This window comes from Platalea leucorodia, assembly GCF_965183815.1.
Source record: "Platalea leucorodia genome assembly, chromosome: 6".
Classification (NCBI taxonomy): domain Eukaryota; kingdom Metazoa; phylum Chordata; class Aves; order Pelecaniformes; family Threskiornithidae; genus Platalea; species Platalea leucorodia.
Window position 1 is genome coordinate 36,924,553 of NC_138828.1, and position 17,428 is coordinate 36,941,980.

The 17,428-nt window shown below is 42.7% G+C and overlaps 1 protein-coding gene across 2 annotated transcripts in view; it reads right to left on the bottom strand.

Moving 5' to 3' along the window:
* The window catches only part of TNKS (tankyrase), a 145,771-nt gene extending 128,694 nt beyond the window's left edge, over nt 1-17,077 (bottom strand). For both annotated transcript variants that reach the window (XM_082316288.1, XM_082316287.1), the window contains exons 1-2: nt 16,561-17,077; nt 4,898-5,122 (exon numbers count right to left, since the gene is read on the bottom strand). In XM_082316288.1, coding sequence (XP_082172414.1) covers nt 4,898-5,122; nt 16,561-17,059 — 724 coding nt within the window. In that variant the 5' untranslated portion in view covers nt 17,060-17,077. The remainder of the gene's footprint in view (nt 1-4,897; nt 5,123-16,560) is intronic.
* Nucleotides 17,078-17,428: the final 351 nt, after the last annotated feature.

A 17,428-nucleotide genomic window follows, 5' to 3' on the forward strand; every position in this document is an offset into this window, starting at 1 on the left:
TAAGCACAGCTTCTGTAAGATTATTTTTAGCCTAATTTTTTTTTTTTTTAACAAAAAACCCCTGTGTGTTGCACAAACACACAGTTTTAAAGGAGCTGTTACCACTCAGGAAATACTTTGGAGGTACTCCCGTTCAGTGGTCAGCAACCAGAAAACCAAAACAGAAAGAACATTAAGTTATTCTATAATCTACTACACCCAATTTTGATGTCTGTACCCCTCATACCAACCCCTCACCCTTAAAAAAAACCAAAACAAACAACAACAGAATATTCAACAGGATAACATGACAGAAGACTAAGTTTTTCAGCTTGGAAAAGAGACATTTGAGGGAAGAAAAGATACAGGCCTATAAAATCACAAAGGATATGCAAAGTGCAAATAGAAATTACCGTTCACTATTTCTCACAGAAGTCCTGAATGGCTTGCAATAAAAGTCATCAAGAATAATGTTTTAAAGAAAAGGAAGGGTTGTTCTCTTCCTGCAAGACTATTAAATTGTAAAATTCTCTTGCCACAGAACACCTTCAAAACCAAAAGTATAGCAGCATTTAAGAAGTGATTAGATCTGTCATTCAAGAATTTTGTATACCAATGGCTACGTAACACAGTCCAGATGCAGCCTCTGCTTTATCAAGTTCGTAAATTGCTGATTGCCATGAGAAAGAAGGATACGCTCAAGCCATTCACAATCTCTGAGCATCTGCTACATGTCATTGTCAGAGAAAAGTGAGCTACATGGATCTTTGGTCTGACCGCAGTATAGACTTTCAGATGAAGAAACAGATCATCCTTTCTCCCCAGCCCAACCTGCAGAACAGTCAGTACCCTGACATCGCAGCATTCCTCCAAACACACTTTGCAGAGTTCACCATTCATTCGTTATTCCATGAGCAAATGTGACACTGAGGAACAAAACCACTTTTCATTAGCTCTAGAAGCAGTCCACAGACATTGAAAATGCATCTTCCTGACAGATAAAGCAATCCTAGAAGCCATAAAATACTGGAGGACACTATCTAACAATTGGTTTTAATGCTTCAATACATTTGGTCCAAAAATTGATTACATATAGCAAACATTGCTTTCAAATGGATTCAATTACTTAGCAACTAAACAAATTTGCAGCGACTAAATGTATTATAAGAGATCGTCAGCAAACCAGCTGAGCACTGCTTACCATTCTCCTAGATCTCCTGTATTTCCAGACCCAGCACACAAAAGCAACAGCCACCTAGAAGAGCCACAGTCCGTACTCCTCCCAAACTCAGCACATTTGCGTTCTCTCCCTTTAAGTTCCTACACTGTCCTATGATTGTAATATGCAACCAGTAAAACAGAAGAACAAGAAATCATATCAGTCATTTGCTGTCTTACAGCTTCCTGGAGTAGAAGTTTGTGCATAGCCTGATGAGTTTGCATCAGTTCACGTACACTTCTTACTTCCACACAAGCTTCCCAGTGGCAGCGTTTGTACCTATTAGTCTAAACTCAGCTGTACGGCTGAGCACTCATAGTACTTGTAACATAAATATGCCCACTCCATTCCAAGGCTAGTGCTAGACACAAGAGCACTCTATAGTTGTAGGGCAATCACTACCTAGCTTTTGCTGGTCCTCCCACTTTGCTTCAATGCTTTGAGTTTTCCTCCGAAAAATCATTATTCACAAGTGTGCTGCATCTCCACAGTCCGTTCAATTATCATTTTGCCTCTTTTTGACCTGTGAAGTGGCCAAAAAGAACAGCGTTCTATGCTAGATATGATGCAGACTGGTATGGCACAGAAGAAGGGAAGGAGAGAAGATAAATTGGAAAATTCTCTCCCATTACATCATTTGAAAGAAGATGCCAAGAACAGGTAGCCAAAAATGAGGCTAGATGACTAATTCCGACACAGTCTATTGCTTTTCAGACAGATATCTAAGTTCAGCAGTAAATTCTTGGTTATGCCAAGATTTCCAGACACTGTTCTTCAATTAATGCTTTTTAAAAAGCATGCCTTGCTTGTTTAAAAAGGAACACTCTAAGAATGGGATTTTTTTTTTTTAACACACCAATTTCTTCCATCATTTCTACTGTAACACACTTAAGGTGTAAATAACAGTACTGTACAATATATTCCAGAAAGCTATTCAAGTATTCCTAGTCAGAATTCGTGCCCTAAGCAATCATTGTTCCATTATCCCTGTGTATAATGTGTTCCTTCAAAAGACTTTGAGATAAAAGTCGAAAACCTTAATATAAAAATTATATATAAAACAATTGAAAAGAAACAGGAGCTTGCCAAAGACAGCAAAACATGCTTGCCCACTAGATATAAACTGCAAACAAGCTCACTCTTTGTCTATACTCATGTCCTAGCAGTTTTATGGAATCAACTAAATCCCAAAGAAGCATCATACTACAGTACATATTCAATCTAGTGACTGGTAACATGGCCTTCAGTAATAACTCTTGCATTGACAGACCAAATATCTGACTGAAGTACAACATACATGGATATCTGTAACTAAACTGCGCACAACAGCACCATGCTTGCTTGTTTAAAATAAAATAAAAAAGTCCCAGACTCCAATCTGCCTGCAAGTAGCTTTGTAAGGAGAACTGCATCTAGTCCTGCAGCCCTGCTCAGTGCTTCCAAGGAAGCTGACAATTGCAGCGGGCAGCAGAAGAGCTTTGGGATTTGACCAATATCACGTGCTGAATTAGTCTAGCACCTAACATTTAGAGTCACAGATCTCACCTGTGCATGGAACACAGAATTAAGTTCTGTGTAATAAAAGCCATAAATTTGATTTTGTACTTCCTTTCACTAAGCTCACGACTTCTTGCTGAATTAGAGTATACCCTTAAAGGTATCATCAGTTCTTTGATTATGGAAATTAGATCTAAATAATCTCAAATTACTGTCAGTATTGTACATCAAAATTGATGTACCACATAATCTGCTGCCTTGATCTGACCTGCCCAATCTCCTCCAAAGAGCGCCACAGAGTCTTTAGACAAACCACCCAAAGCTACACTACCCACGCTGCCTCCCCAAATCCTAAAATCCTCTTGCAACCATCTTTAATCCTGTCACCTATGACTACAAAGATGTGTGGCTGCACCCCCCCTGCTTTATAAAAAGGTTTTAGAAGACTGAGCAAGACAAATCTTTTCCAAAGCAAACAAACCCAGTCCTCCTTTACAGATATAAAGGAGCCTCTCTCTTACTGTCAGCCTTCTCCCATTTAATTTGTATTTTCAGTCAGCAGTTCCCAAAGCCAGGCAGACTCCACCACTGAACAGACCAAGGTAATTAATTCCTTTAAGTCACATACGAAACCCCAGTTACTGACTGGAATTAAACTTACTTTCCCATTCACCATTGTCACAACAGACTGTTACTGAGACCTACTATATGAATGGATCTCTTCCCACAGTACTGCTGCGTAATCAACTATACTCAGTAACTTCTGTAGAATATCCTCCATATGTTTTACCTCGCAACAGAGATTAAATGAATGAAGTCCATCATATTCCTTCTAAAGAGAAGAAACAGATTAAAATTTATATTTTGCTGTTTCCTCCAATTTTCTTCCCCTCAATCTTTGGTGTTTTTTTTAAGTAATGACATAAATATTGCAATAAAGCTAATGCAAGAACTTGCCCTGTGAGTTTTGTAGCTTTCTCTGCAGGAATTTTATGTAGTAAGTCTTTAAGCAAATAGACATTAACTGAAATTCTGAAAATTGTGTCTTGTTATCTTGATAACATATAAAACAAATCTCATGTTCATAATCTTAACTGCAGTTCCTAAAAAAAATCAAGCTTTTCTTTCCACATTTGATAAAAAACACAATGTTGAACAGACCATTTTATTCAAGTTAGTAGATGTGAGAAGAACCAGAATTGATAAATGAGTTCAAGGAACTGATCTGAGTGTAAAAAAAAAAATAAAAATAGAAGTTCCCATTTAGAAAAAAAAAAAGTAATACTAAGTACACTGAGAAAACCCATAAAAGTTAAAGACGTCCTGACTGAAAAGCTCTTTATATGTTCTAGATACATTTAAAATGATTGAAGTGTTCAATTTTATTTGAAATTGCTTTGGCTCCAGGCTACAGCACACACACTGAAGATATACAACCACTGTGAACAATGGTGTCCTGTAACTTCTATTTGAAAGCTCCAAAAGACTAATAAGATGTTTCCCCGTTCCCATATAGAATTAAAGGTTAACCATCTTCCTAACCACTAAGATGACAGATAGAGCAGCCCAAAAAGCAAAGACCTAATGAAATTAGTTTTCTTGAGAGCGACCAAGACAAACTTCCATATTCAGATTTTGAATGTTGCAATTTAACAGACGAGGACACTTTACCCAACCTCCCCAGGTTAGTTTTGGCCCTCCAAGTCATGGGGGTTGGGCAGGAGGCCAACTACCTCCTCCCAGAAAAAAATAAAAAGTTGCAGAAACGACAAGCATCAACTCGGAGATGGAGAAAATCAGTAATGAAGCGAGGAGGAGGAGATGGAGCTGGATCGGTCATGTCTTGAGGAAAAAACCAACAGAAGACTGCGCTGTGGCCCTTGGGACTCCAGAGCACGCAGCCGCAGACCGATCGAAGTGGAAGAATGATGTTCGCGCCTTGTGTGCCTCCTGGCACTGAGAGAATTCAGATTCAGATCAGACCAGGTTAGTTTTCCAGATGCAAGTTCAGCAAAGCTTGCATTATACACCATGAAAAAGTTAGTCTTAAGTGACTACCACTATACCTACCTGCTAGTTTAAAAGAAATTAGCTGTTAAGAACAACCAGTATCTTTCATCTCAAATGCAGCACATTACCAATTACAACTGCACAAAACACATATCTGGTAAAGTTTCAATATGAGAAGTGACAGACACTTACCAATACACACATCTATCTTCCCCTTGATAGCAGCTTCATGCAAAGGAGTGTAGTTCCAATTGTCTCTAGCATTTGGGTCTGCCCCTTGACACAGTAACAGACTAACCACTTCAGCATGACCAAAGGAACAGGCGTTGTGAAGCGGTATCAGCCCTCCGTCGTCACGAGCATGAACATTGGCTCCTGTCTGTAGCAAGTGCTCTACAACATCCTTCCTTCCAAAACCTGTAAGAGAACATATTTCTGTTCATTTGTCTGGGAAAACAACATGATTTAATATTTTAAACTGTTCACTCTTAGTCCATGTACAAATGATATTATTCATGTCCCTGTTCCACTTTTTGGTTCATTTCACTGTAAAGTGAGACTATATTCACCTGCTCAAACAACAGCTGGAAGATTCACTTACATTCACGACAGAGTTGAATAGTGGTGTATTATAATCAGCCTGGCTGTCTGCTACTCTATCTCATGAAGAAGTTCTAAAATAGGCTTACCATTCTTTTTCAAGAAATGCTTTTTATTAGTTTTAAAAATTTAGTATACTCTGTATGTACCTAATGCAAGTACCTTACATGCTATCTCCTGATATAGGTCTTCATCTTGGAGACGACCTCATATTAATAAACACTGAAGGAAACTGTCAGTGCTCAAGCAGAACAACCTTATCTCAACCCAAACTACATTCTCACTCTTTTACAAAGGGTCCAGCTGACAAACTGACAGAGAGACTAAGTTACAGATAAGTAGAACTGAGACCTCAGCTGGGAAATAATGCCTCAGGAAGGTCTCAGCCTAGGAACACAGCCTCTGTTATGACCAGGGAAAACATCACCATATAACCAGCCTCATTAAACTAATACACTTCAAAATCCTACATCAGCATGCCAGGCCCTGACACCGTTAGCTTGTTGTCCACAGTGAACCTGGAAAGGTTCTAGTGCCCAAATGTGCTTCTTATTGCTTCAAATGCCTTAGAGCAGCAGTCTCCAAACTTTGATTGTGCACCCCTATCAGTAAAAAGATTTTTGAGCATGCACCCCAATATATGTATATTTATAAACCATATACATGCACTACCATACTATTCGGCACTGGTGAGGCCGCACCTCGAGTACTGTGTTCAGTTTTGGGCCCCTCACTACAAGAGGGACACTCAGGTGCTGGAGCGTGTCCAAAGAAAGGCAAGGAAGCTGGTGAAGGGTCTAGAGCACAAGTCTTACGAGGAGCAGCTGAGGGAGCTGGGGTTGTTTAGCCTGGAGGCTCAGGAGAGACCTTATTGCTCTCTACAACTACCTGAAAGGAGGCTGTAGCGAGGTTGGTCTCTTCTCCCTAGTAACAAGCGACAGGATGAGACGAAACAGCCTCAAGCTGCGCCAGGGGAGGTTTAGGTTGGATATTAGGAAAAACTTCTTCACCGAAAGGGTAGTCAGGCACTGGACCAGGCTGCCCAGGGAAATGGTTGAGTCTCCATCCCTGGAGGTATTTAAAAGATGGGTAGACATGGTGCTTAGGGACATGGTTTAGTGGTGGACTTGGCGGTGATAGGTTAATGGTTGGACTCCGTGATCTTGAGGGTCTTTTCCAACCTTAATGATTCTATGATTCTATTATGTAGATTATAAACATACACAAAAATAGAAGTTTAAAAAGGCTGAGATAAATATAATAGAAATTTTAAAACAGTGTTTATTTCCTCTTTATTAATGATGCAAAATATCTTTTCTTCCTGCACCCCAGTGAAATATCTGGCACACTCCACTTTGCAGACCACTGCCTTAGAGGACAGGAAGAAAAATCAGGTATCAGGCTCAAGAGGGACAGTTTGAACTAAAATACAAGTGTTCATTTTTGTACTAGGTTGCATCTCAAAGGTTGGATTGCATTTCTTGTAAACCTCAGGGCTAAAAGCAATATCACTGGAGATTTTAAAAGACTGTCACTTTAAGAGTTACTGTGTCTTCTGGCAATCATGGATACCAACCAGCTTACGTATGAAGAATCCCATGTATATGAACTATGTTTATGAAACAGCTGAATTAAATGCTGCAGCAAGTGAAATTCCGCAGTGGTGCTAACTGGCAGCTTATAGATTGTATTAACTGCACAGATCATGGATCAAAAACGTAAGACATTATTTCCTTTCTAGAAGGCAAATATAGAGCTCAAGGGAAGCAACAAACAAGCTGTCAGTTCTCCCGCAGGTGACCACATAACTCAGCTGCAGCAAAATGCTGCTCAGTGACAGAAATGACTCTCCAAAGTGAGCACCCTGTGTGGCAGGCAACAACTCATGCACGAAGACTTCTCAGATTAGAACGTTTTACCCCAGAGTTGCAGTCCCTGGGTAGGACCTCCATTTCAATGAGTTAAGTCCCTTTTTTGCCAGAGTAGTGCACTAGTTACAGCTATGCAGACTTACGGTGCAGAATTAACATGCTGTTCCCCCACAGTCCATACGGAGAATCTCTAAGACAGATCTAGCAGCTTTGCAGCCACACTAGCTTATCCAGTTAAGGCTAATGTTATAACTCGACATCCAGCTTTCAGTCAAGCTGCAGGCTAGCCATTCTGCAGGAATTTACAGTCTCCTCAGTGAAGCACAAAGTCCTTAAACACCCTTTCTTGAAGGACAGTAGTTTTCTAGAAGCTGACTAATAGTACGGTTAAGGCAGGCAGGACCAAAACAAAAAGCCCCTTTACCGAGGCTTATCATGGTTTGAGAGTTTTGATGACAGTTCAACAGTATCTTTATTTCTGCCTAAAGAAATATTGTTATATGAGACACAAGCAAGCAGGTAGAAGAACAGTCTGAGGAAACCATCAATGATGCACACACAGATGCTCACATCTAGTACAGACCGTAGCAGTTCACACCTTGGTTAATCCTGTATGGTAACGTTGCTCAAGGGCTCCAGTTAACAAGTACAGCCTGGTTACTTTTGGATAGCTGTAGGGATTTTCCCATCCCCACTGTACAGAGCTCTCAGCTGCTTGCAGCAGTGATGCTGGACCACTACAAATTACAAGTTAGCACACTGAGCAGATACCAAAGTGGGTTTTCTTTAATACATGGGGCTAAACAGCAGTTCAGCAGCTGCTCCTCAAGCTGCTGAGCCATATCAGCTGCAGGGAGGGGCCCACAACCAGATTGCCACCCCACTCAGCAATCCAATTTTAGTCCATCACTGCAGATGAGCCAAGGCTTTCTGGTACGTTATATACTGAAATTACACTACAGAAACAGAAGCGTGCGAATCAAAACTGGTATTATTAAAAGTGATACTTATTTATCACAACAAAACTGCTACCAGAAGACACATTTTTCTTAACTGAACTATCAGCAAGGCCACTGCTACTGTAAATCACTACAGCTTCTAGCATGAAAACTGATTTTTTGTTTGTTTGTTTCTGTTATAAAACAGTCAAGGAACATCACCTGTAAGTCTTCAAACAGAAAATGACAGCTTAAACGGGTACAACAGCAAACAAAGTGTATCTGGTCCCACAGCAAAGCTAACAGGGCTGGGGCATAAATACCAAGAAGCAAGCCCTCAAGGTTCCCATGTTTATATTGTTCATTTGACTGGCGATGGAAAATTGAGCAAGTCAAGAATTAGAAAAGCATGCTTTTAACTAAACAGTAAATCAACAGGTTTTATTAGTCTTTAGGTTTTATAGACTATACTACTAAGAAAAGTGCTGAAACTGCACAAGCATTTGCTTTACATGTACTTCTCGTCTCCCGATGAAAAACAACCTGACACTGCCTGAAAACCCAGATTCCTTTTCAAATTGTTCAGTGCTGTGACTTTCAGGACTACACACATACTTCTTCAAGGTACTGCTGGACATGGGGTCATTGATAAAGGTATCTTTGGAAATGCCAGCAACAAACACTTTACAGTTTTTGATGAATTCTGTTCAGTTCTCAAAAAGCACAGTAAAGGTTACTGTGATTTTATCCCACCAGACCACCCATCTTACACAGAAAAAGTAATCAATTACAGGAACAGCTTCGTCCCCCTCCACTGCCACCACAGGCAAACCTGTAAAAACATGAATTGACAAAGTGCCAGAAAGTCTTTAAAATGATCACATGACGCAATCTGACAATGCAGTTGTAATTACTGAAACTCCTGCAGTGTTGTTTTTGTAAAAAACAACAAACACATGCCAAGCCATTTGTGACAGATGAAGCACATATAATTCGGTTTAAACTGAAGAAACTGATGTGATGTCATTTAAGGTGACTTTAAGAATCCTACTCTTGTATATTTCCAGTGTAACTTTAATTTACAAAGTCTAAGGAAGAGCTGCCAAGAAAGGCCCTGTAATCAAAGATCCCAAAAAACAATCAAATAGAAGGTTCCTACAGAAAACATCCAAAACCAGGGCAGTCCCATTTAAAGGCCCATCATGCAAGCTTGTTTTGATGAGATTCACCTGCCAGCTTTCAAAGCACACTCATGGGCAGGGTACCCTATTAGCTTGGGCTATTTCACACAGGTAAAACACACAAGCTTTGCACTCGTTTTAACTTCTTTACACAATTTAGAAGTTTCAGGCAAGTGGCAGTACCTCAGAAAACACATTGTCCAGGAGAGAAAGGAAGTGGTAATCCCATTATAAAAAGGCAGTAGCAAGAGTACATCTTAAATTTAAGGGTGAAACACTCATCAGTCAAAACAAAAGGCAAAAACTCAGTGTGACTGACAGGCTCTTCATTTCTCCAGTCATCTCATAGAAACAACTGAAGACTAAGGCTTGGTGAAAGCCAGGAGATGGAAGTAGCTATGATAGCCTTACATAAATCAAGAGACAGGCAGACAATGCAGAAAAAACACCACTTAACTAGGTCTTTGCCAATGCTGTATTCTTGCCTTTTTCCAATTTATACCTGTCACTTCCTGCTGAAAGTGAGAAAAAAAGGCTTTAGGTAGTAAACTGGCAGCTTAAAAATTAAGCTAAATAAAACTTTTAAATGCCATCAGACAAGTCCATACACAGAGACACCACCAAATGCTTACTACTGCTGCCCAGAAGACCTGTCCTACTCCCCCTTCACATCCTGCTCCCAGGCCGCAAGCTTGTCCTGTCCCATCTCTTCTTATGGCATTGAACCTAAGTAACAAGAGGCAAGAGGGTGAGCAGGTTGAATGACTGATGAAGGAAGCGATGCAAGGAAAGCAACAGAAGCATCAGTTGACACCCTCTGTTACATGCTCCAGTTAGGGCTTCCATGTTAAACTTGCATTCAGTTAGTCACAAGCTTTCACATGGTAACAGTTTAGATGCTTAATTACTAATATTCCCAGAAGCCACATAACTCATTGCTCAATTTCAAGACTGATATTCAGACAGTTTGGTGAAAAAATCCAACCAAATAAATGTATGTATTTCCCACTAGAATTAGAAGAATGCTTTCCCCAGTCAGTACAATATGTCAAGCAGTCAGTTTGATCGGTTTAAGTACACCTGTCCCGTTTCACTCGCTGCCCAACTAATGTCACTTGATCACAACATAGCATGAATGCCTCCAAATGCCAATTCCAACCTCTGCAAAGCTGCTGTTATGTGCAGAGTTTATCCTATCACATGGAAGACTTCTAACTCCCACTAGACATTTTTCCTCCTCCTTTCACCTGCTTGCTCTTAAGAACACACTGACTCCAAAAGGAGTTAAATTTTACAAAAGTGTATAATCACAGGTTAAGCACACCTGCAGGTATTACTGTGACCATAGGCAAAGCAGGAAAGATGCTTTTATTAAATGTAATCCCACTTGTTAGAGCACTAAACATAGCTCATATGAGAATACAAGCCCTTGAAGTGGAGAGGCACACATCTTACAAGACACACGACCTTTTGAGAATTGTTTTAAACTGTAAGCAAAGGGTGGAAGAAGTTCAAGCTAAGTCATTGTACATCTCTTTCCTTTAGTACTGCACATTCTGGGACCAGATTTTTCCCCAAGACAGCTCTTCCAAAAATCTACCAGCACTTCTCCCACTTCACTAGGCAGAACACAATTAAACTGAGTGATTTAACTAAGTAAACTGAAGAGCCTTCAAGCTGGGAAAAAGGGTACGTGGTTCAGTATTACTGAAGGTCTGAGATTTTGCATTTATATCCTCTTGTAAATTCCTTCAAAGGATTTTAAACAGGAAAGTGATATGATACATTGCACAAAGTATTGCAAGACCATTCAAGAGAACAAGTTACCAGTCACAAAGAAAGCAAGCTGAAACTGCCTAGGAAGTAATACACTTGTGACACTGTAACAGAGTTCATGTACTGCAAATGCTACAAAACACATAAAAAAGAATTCCAAAGTCAAGGCCAGTAATCTATCAATTCATCTTTTTACATGAAAAAGTCTGCATTGTGCAGGCTCGGAGCCTGTAAGGCTGCCAGGATGTTTCCTAATTGACTACACAATCTGCACTCTTCATTCTATGCATATGAATCCAGCTGAAAATTTTATTACCCCTGCTTTAAGTTGCACAAGGCAGAATTAATCAGTGACTCAGCTTTGCAAACAACCGTTTGAGTAAGGTCAGACATCTCTTCTACGGCAAGGATATATCAGACAACTGCAACAAAATGAGGCAGAGTAGTTTAAGAATGGTATCTCAAGGAAAGGTTTTCCAGGACAATTTAAGCTAACTTGTTGTACCTTGCATCACAGGTGGAGCGGTCAATTCACTGTGCACAGAGTGGAAGCATGTAATAAGTTACCGACTACTTCTTGCTGTTTCCTGGCTCTCCCTCAAGGAACACTCAGTAGCTAGTTATATTAGTTCTGCCTCCTCAGTTGCTTATCTCACTTACACATGTTGAAGCAGCTTGCATTTTTATGATTACCAGCTTGCTAGGTGACAAATCAACTTGATGAGCTCTATTCTTAAACTCTGACCACTGACTATTTTCCAACCCAAGTGAGATCCCTTTGCCTTCAGGACTAAAGTTGTGTACTCCAGAAATTTTCCAAAGAATAGTTCTACATGTTAGCCTTCATAAAAAGATTTAACTTCCAACAGTTATTACTAGTGATATGAAAAGCATGCTTACAGAAAACTACTTTCCCCAAACAGCCTTTTGCCATTACTGTAGACCCAAGCAGACAGAAAAAAAGGAATATCACTGATGCTCTAAGAAGTCACCTTAAATCGGGTTTCTTCAGGCCCGAGTTTGGGCTGATACCACCAAGAGCACTTCACCCTGTGATCACAACTCCATACCTTCCAAAAGCCACTCTGGAAATCTCTACCTCTTCCTCAGTACAGAAGTGGGCATTAAGCCACAGTTCAGCGATTAGTACTCTCTATGTTCTTGGGATAAATACTAGAAAGAGAATAACTGTAAAGGTAAAAGAATGCATTGCCCAAGAACTTGAGGGGCCAACTTCATGATAAAAAAAAAAGTTAAACTTCTCATTAAATGGGTGTGGAACTGGACAAGCTCACAACTGTGGCTATATGAAGAAATTAGCTAGGACTCAGCTTATTTCTATCAGGTCCATCCACCTAGTCATTTCTGAAAGAGGTGCTATTACTAGTGATTTACCAGCAAGGACTAGGCCTAAAAACATATGAATCAAGGTGTCAGCAGCAAATACATATATATCCTTTTGTAAGGCTAAATCCTGTTTCAGAAGGGAAGAAGCAAGTCCATTACCAAGCCGGCTCCTACAAATTCTTGCTGGCTCTGGGAGAAAGCTGGGTTTTCAGACAAAATGTCACAGGAGTCCTCCCCATCGAGGCATATTAAAGGTAAAAAAGTCTTGGAAAGCCAACCTTGGTATGCGAGTGCTATAAATGATGACACACAAAAAAAAGAGCCGTGAAAGCATCACTGCCAACCTGCTTCAAACACAATGGACCAATACAGGCACACACACACTCCCCCACAAGCCACATAATGATTCACAGAAGATATGTAGGCTGAGTAAAGTCCCACTCTACCCCACGCAAAGTATACCTAAAATGTGACACATTATCACATAGACTGTGTGAACACAGACAGTCCAATTATTCAGTGGAACTCCTTACCACAGGAACATGTTTCTACTAACATGTAGAAACTGGTTCTTGCTCAAACAGTTGCTGAGCTACAAACTGCAGGAAGAGTACTCAGAGAAGTATCATATATGAAGAGGGCAAGTGTATAACTCTTCCTTAGACATCTGCGTTTGGCCACCAGTACGGATAAAACCTTGAGACAAACATACCTTTGTTCGTGCCTAGCACAGTTGCTTTTGGGTTTTTTTGTTTTGTTTTGTTTGGGTTTTTTGTTTTGTTTTGTTATAAGCAAGCTAGCTTTCATTGAAAAAACTGAATGCAAAAGCTATGAATACATTAATACCTCCACTTAATTTCTTTTTGCATTTTAAAGCCACTCAATCACTTTCAAGTCTTTAGAATCTGTTTCTTACTCTGATTCTTGGGTGCTGCTGGACAATATCCAAAGCCTGCACTAGTACCAGAGACCCAAATATCCCGCAATCCACAGAGCAGTTGAGACACTACTGAGTTTTCCTCTTTCCAAGCATGCGTACCTTCATAGAAGAATCACTCAAATCACTTGCAAAGGAAAAGCTGAACACCACACATGCTGAAAGACATTCAGAATTTCAAGAGAGGCTCTGCTAGAATAACAGTCCAGTCAGAGGATGAAAGGAAAATGATCCTTTGTTCAGCCTCTTCCTCCTTGACAAGAGAGGTCTCTATCACCCTGATATGGCCTCAATATTAATTTCTGCCCTATTAATAGCTAACCAAAGCAGGTCAGATTTATTCAGCACACTAGCTGACATTTCACCACAGAGTTAAAGAACCGATTTCCCTTCATTCAGATCAATTAACAATTCAGATATCCCAGATAAAGAAAACCTGGATAAGACTGTTACTTCAACTTGATGTAGCTGTGCACATTTTATCTGGAAGTGAATAATGGACAGATGAGTCCAACTTCTAGAAACAGATTTAGATATATCCCCAGTTTTTTAAATAATTGATTATAGATATTTCAGTTCTCACCTTATGCCCAGCTTACATAGCTGCTAAGGATGCTGAATGCTCTCAGACAGAAGTCACCCCTTTTATCTTCCTTCTGCCACGAGAAAGGAGATAAAGGTGATTTTGAAACTAGAAACCTCACAAAGCTGAAGGAAACCTGAACTTAGTGCTTTTTACAAGTAACTAGAACCAGGGAAGTTGTCCTTCCCTATTACAGTAAAAGTAACTTAGCTGCCTGGCACTGTTGCCAAAAAGGACATCTGAGAAAACCACACTGAGCTAGGAAGAAGTCAAGTCCCTGGGGACGGGGGGAGAATCCAGCTACCCCCAAAACCGGGAAATGAAGAAAAAATTAGAAGAATAATTCCTCTATCACAAGCCACAAGATCAGAAGTGGAACTCTCTCTCTCTTGTCATTTAAGAGTTTAGCTTCAAGAGGTTTGAAAGAAGCAGTGTAAAACATTGCATATTGCACTCTCCAACTCCCATTCCCCTAGTGAAAGCCATACAACTCACGCCTACGTATGGCTCATAAAACATGAGCTATTATCCATAACACAGCTTCATATACACAGCAGACTCCCATGCTCAGAAGCAAACAAGTTTTATTTCTCCTTTTGCCCACAAAGGAGGAAATAAATCAACACATTGCATCACTGGCAGATATATACTGCCTAAGATCAGCTGCATTCAAATAACGTGCTTACAGGCCTTTCCAAAACGCAGGACCCCAAGATCTCTGTAATAAGAAATCTGCCTAATGCTATTACATGTCATATCCATTTAGACCAGACATACTGCAGTGATTAGAGATAAAATATGTATGGTAGCTAAGGAAAGTCTTTAAATCTAGAAAAACAGATACAGGAATTTGTTCGGCACGAGAACTTCATCTGCTGTTTTCCTCACGCTACAAGGCAGCACCTTCCATTGCTATTACAGTAACATCTTATTGACACTATCAACTTTCAAAGCCTTATCCCCTTAAGTAAGTTTTGTCCATTCCTTCTCTAATCAAAGCAGAAGTTACCACTGCAGCTTCAGCACTGGAGTTTGCACTAGCACCGAAGTTACAACTTGAGATTTCAGAGTTTACAGGGAAGCAGCAAGATCTGATTTTAAGTCTGAATCCAAAACAAGCAGAGCAGACTCAAGATGAACCTTCCAAAACATTAAGAACTTCATGCACACACATGCAGTTGTACCAGCATTATGTTCCAGGGTTCATTAAAATTAAGTCCGTACTCCCGAAGTTCACTGTGTTTTAAACTCCACTTACATAAGATTGTGCTTCACTGGTAGACCTCGGGGATCAGGAAAGAATGAAAAGGAAATGGTTGAGGACCAAAAGTTCCCATATGGGCATCGTGAAATGCCACTTGTACTTTGAAAATGAAAACAAACCCATACAGTCTCAGAGACTATTATCTGACTGATAAACTGAACACCACTATTCAAAGTTCCAGGTAACATTGTGCCGTAAAACGTTTATTTTTACTATTGATTTCAACACAGTGCTTTAGAGCCATATGCCAGCATTTTAATATTGACCACTTAATACAGTCTTGTTAATTATCTTATGTGTACTAGTGCACCACTTAAATCTCAAACAGGATCTATGCCCCTTACTACACAAGGTCCAGTCCCGTAACACTGCGGCACACGTCAGAAAGCCCTCAGCCTGACCACAGCAATTGTGCAAGTTCCAAGGGAGGGATGTTGATTTAAAACATCCTCCTCATTTTACTTTTATTATGAAATTGATGTGCGCTGTGCCCCCAGTGAAGACGATGCCCTGTACAAAACATTCTCTTTATGGACTACACTAAACCTGTAATAGCTATACTTCCCAGAAGGTAATGTTTACTTCCAGTTAATGTAAACTGTTGGACCTCACTGTTAACTGCTTTTATGATATTATTTCTGACACAATGACGTCTCTTCTCTCCACTAAGAGGGACATTCTCTCCTGGACACATGTGTAACTTCTATCAAGTTCAGTTGTTCCACTTCACCTCTTTCCCCAGCCCACTCAGACGATGAGATGCAGAAATCAGTCAGCAGCTATGCCCAAATAAAAGAAAAAAGTTACAAAGTACAGGGAATCAAGACTTGATTCCTATCAAGTCTACATGCATCACAGAGGTCCCTGACTTTCAAGAGCTACTACAATACTCGTGAAACCCTTAACTTCAAGCCAACTCTGTCCTGAATTCCAGTTTCTCACTTCCTAAGCACACGTGCACAAGTTTGCAGCCTATGTGTCAAATACAGGGAAAAACGTCTGTACTTTTAGACCCCACAGCCTCCCTTACACCTCCGGAATCTCCTCTCCCACTCATTTCACCCAAAGGAAGGATCTCCTTCCACTTTATGAGGGGAAAAAAGGAGATTTAACAGTCGTCTCCCCACAATCTGCAGCGAAAGACTCACACTCCTCCTCTCGGCTTACGCCAGGCTTCTCCCGACCCACCGGGACGCTGGAGGTCCGCTCCCCACAGCCAGGGAAGCGACTCCTGGGAAGCCGGGCCGGGAGCTGCACCCTCCCTGTCCCGACGCGCTGGCTGTCACTGCCCTCGCCGGCAACGGGAGGCCGGCCCGGCCCGGCCCCGGCCCCGGCCCCTCCCCGGTCCCGGTACCCACCGGCGGCGAAGTGGAGCGGCGTGGACTTGCGGCCCGCCATGTCCTTGGCGTTGACGTTGCCCGTGTCCACCAGGCGCTTCACGCGCGTCACGTCCCCATTGCGGCAGGCCTCCAGCAGCTCGCGGAAGGCCCCGCTCGCCGCGCCCGGGCCCGCCGCCTCGGGGCTCTCCGCTGCCGGGCTCGACGCGACCGACGACGATGCAGACGAGGAGGAGGACGAGGAGGAACTGCTGGAGCTGCTGCCCGAGCCCGGCGGCGGGCCCGGGGCGGCGGCGCCCGCAGCCTCCGAGCACTCCGGGGCCGGAGGCCGCTCCGCGTCGGGGGGAGCCTCGCCTTCGGGGCCGGCCAGGCTGTGGCGCTGCGCGGCGGGGGCGAGGTCGGCCGGTGCCAGGCTGGGGCTGCGCGGTGGCGAGGCGGCGGCGGGCGGCGAGGCCGGCCCGGGCGGCGGCGGCGGGTGATGGTGGTGGTGGTGCTGGGAGCGACGCGGCGGCGCCGCCATTTTCGCCCCCCTCCCCCGGCCCCCGTCACTGCGGCAACGGCGGCAACCCCCGCCCACACTTCCGCCCGCACCCGGCCAATCCCAATGCGCGGCGCCCGGACGTGACGCCCGCGCTGTGGCGGCGGGGCGGGGCGGGGGCGGGGCCTCAGCGGGACCCGCCCCGCGGCGGGGCAGCGGCTCGCTCCTGCCCCCTGGGGGCCGCCGCGTGCGGCGGGGCGGGGCCTTGGGCGGGGCCCGGGGCGGGGCCGCTGGGGCGGGGCCGCTGGGGCGGGGCCGCTGGGGCGGGGCCGCTGGGGCGGGGCCGGTGGAGCGGGAAGGGGCGGGCGGGCGGGCGGTGGCCCTCAGCGCTGGGGGCGAGGGAGAGAAACC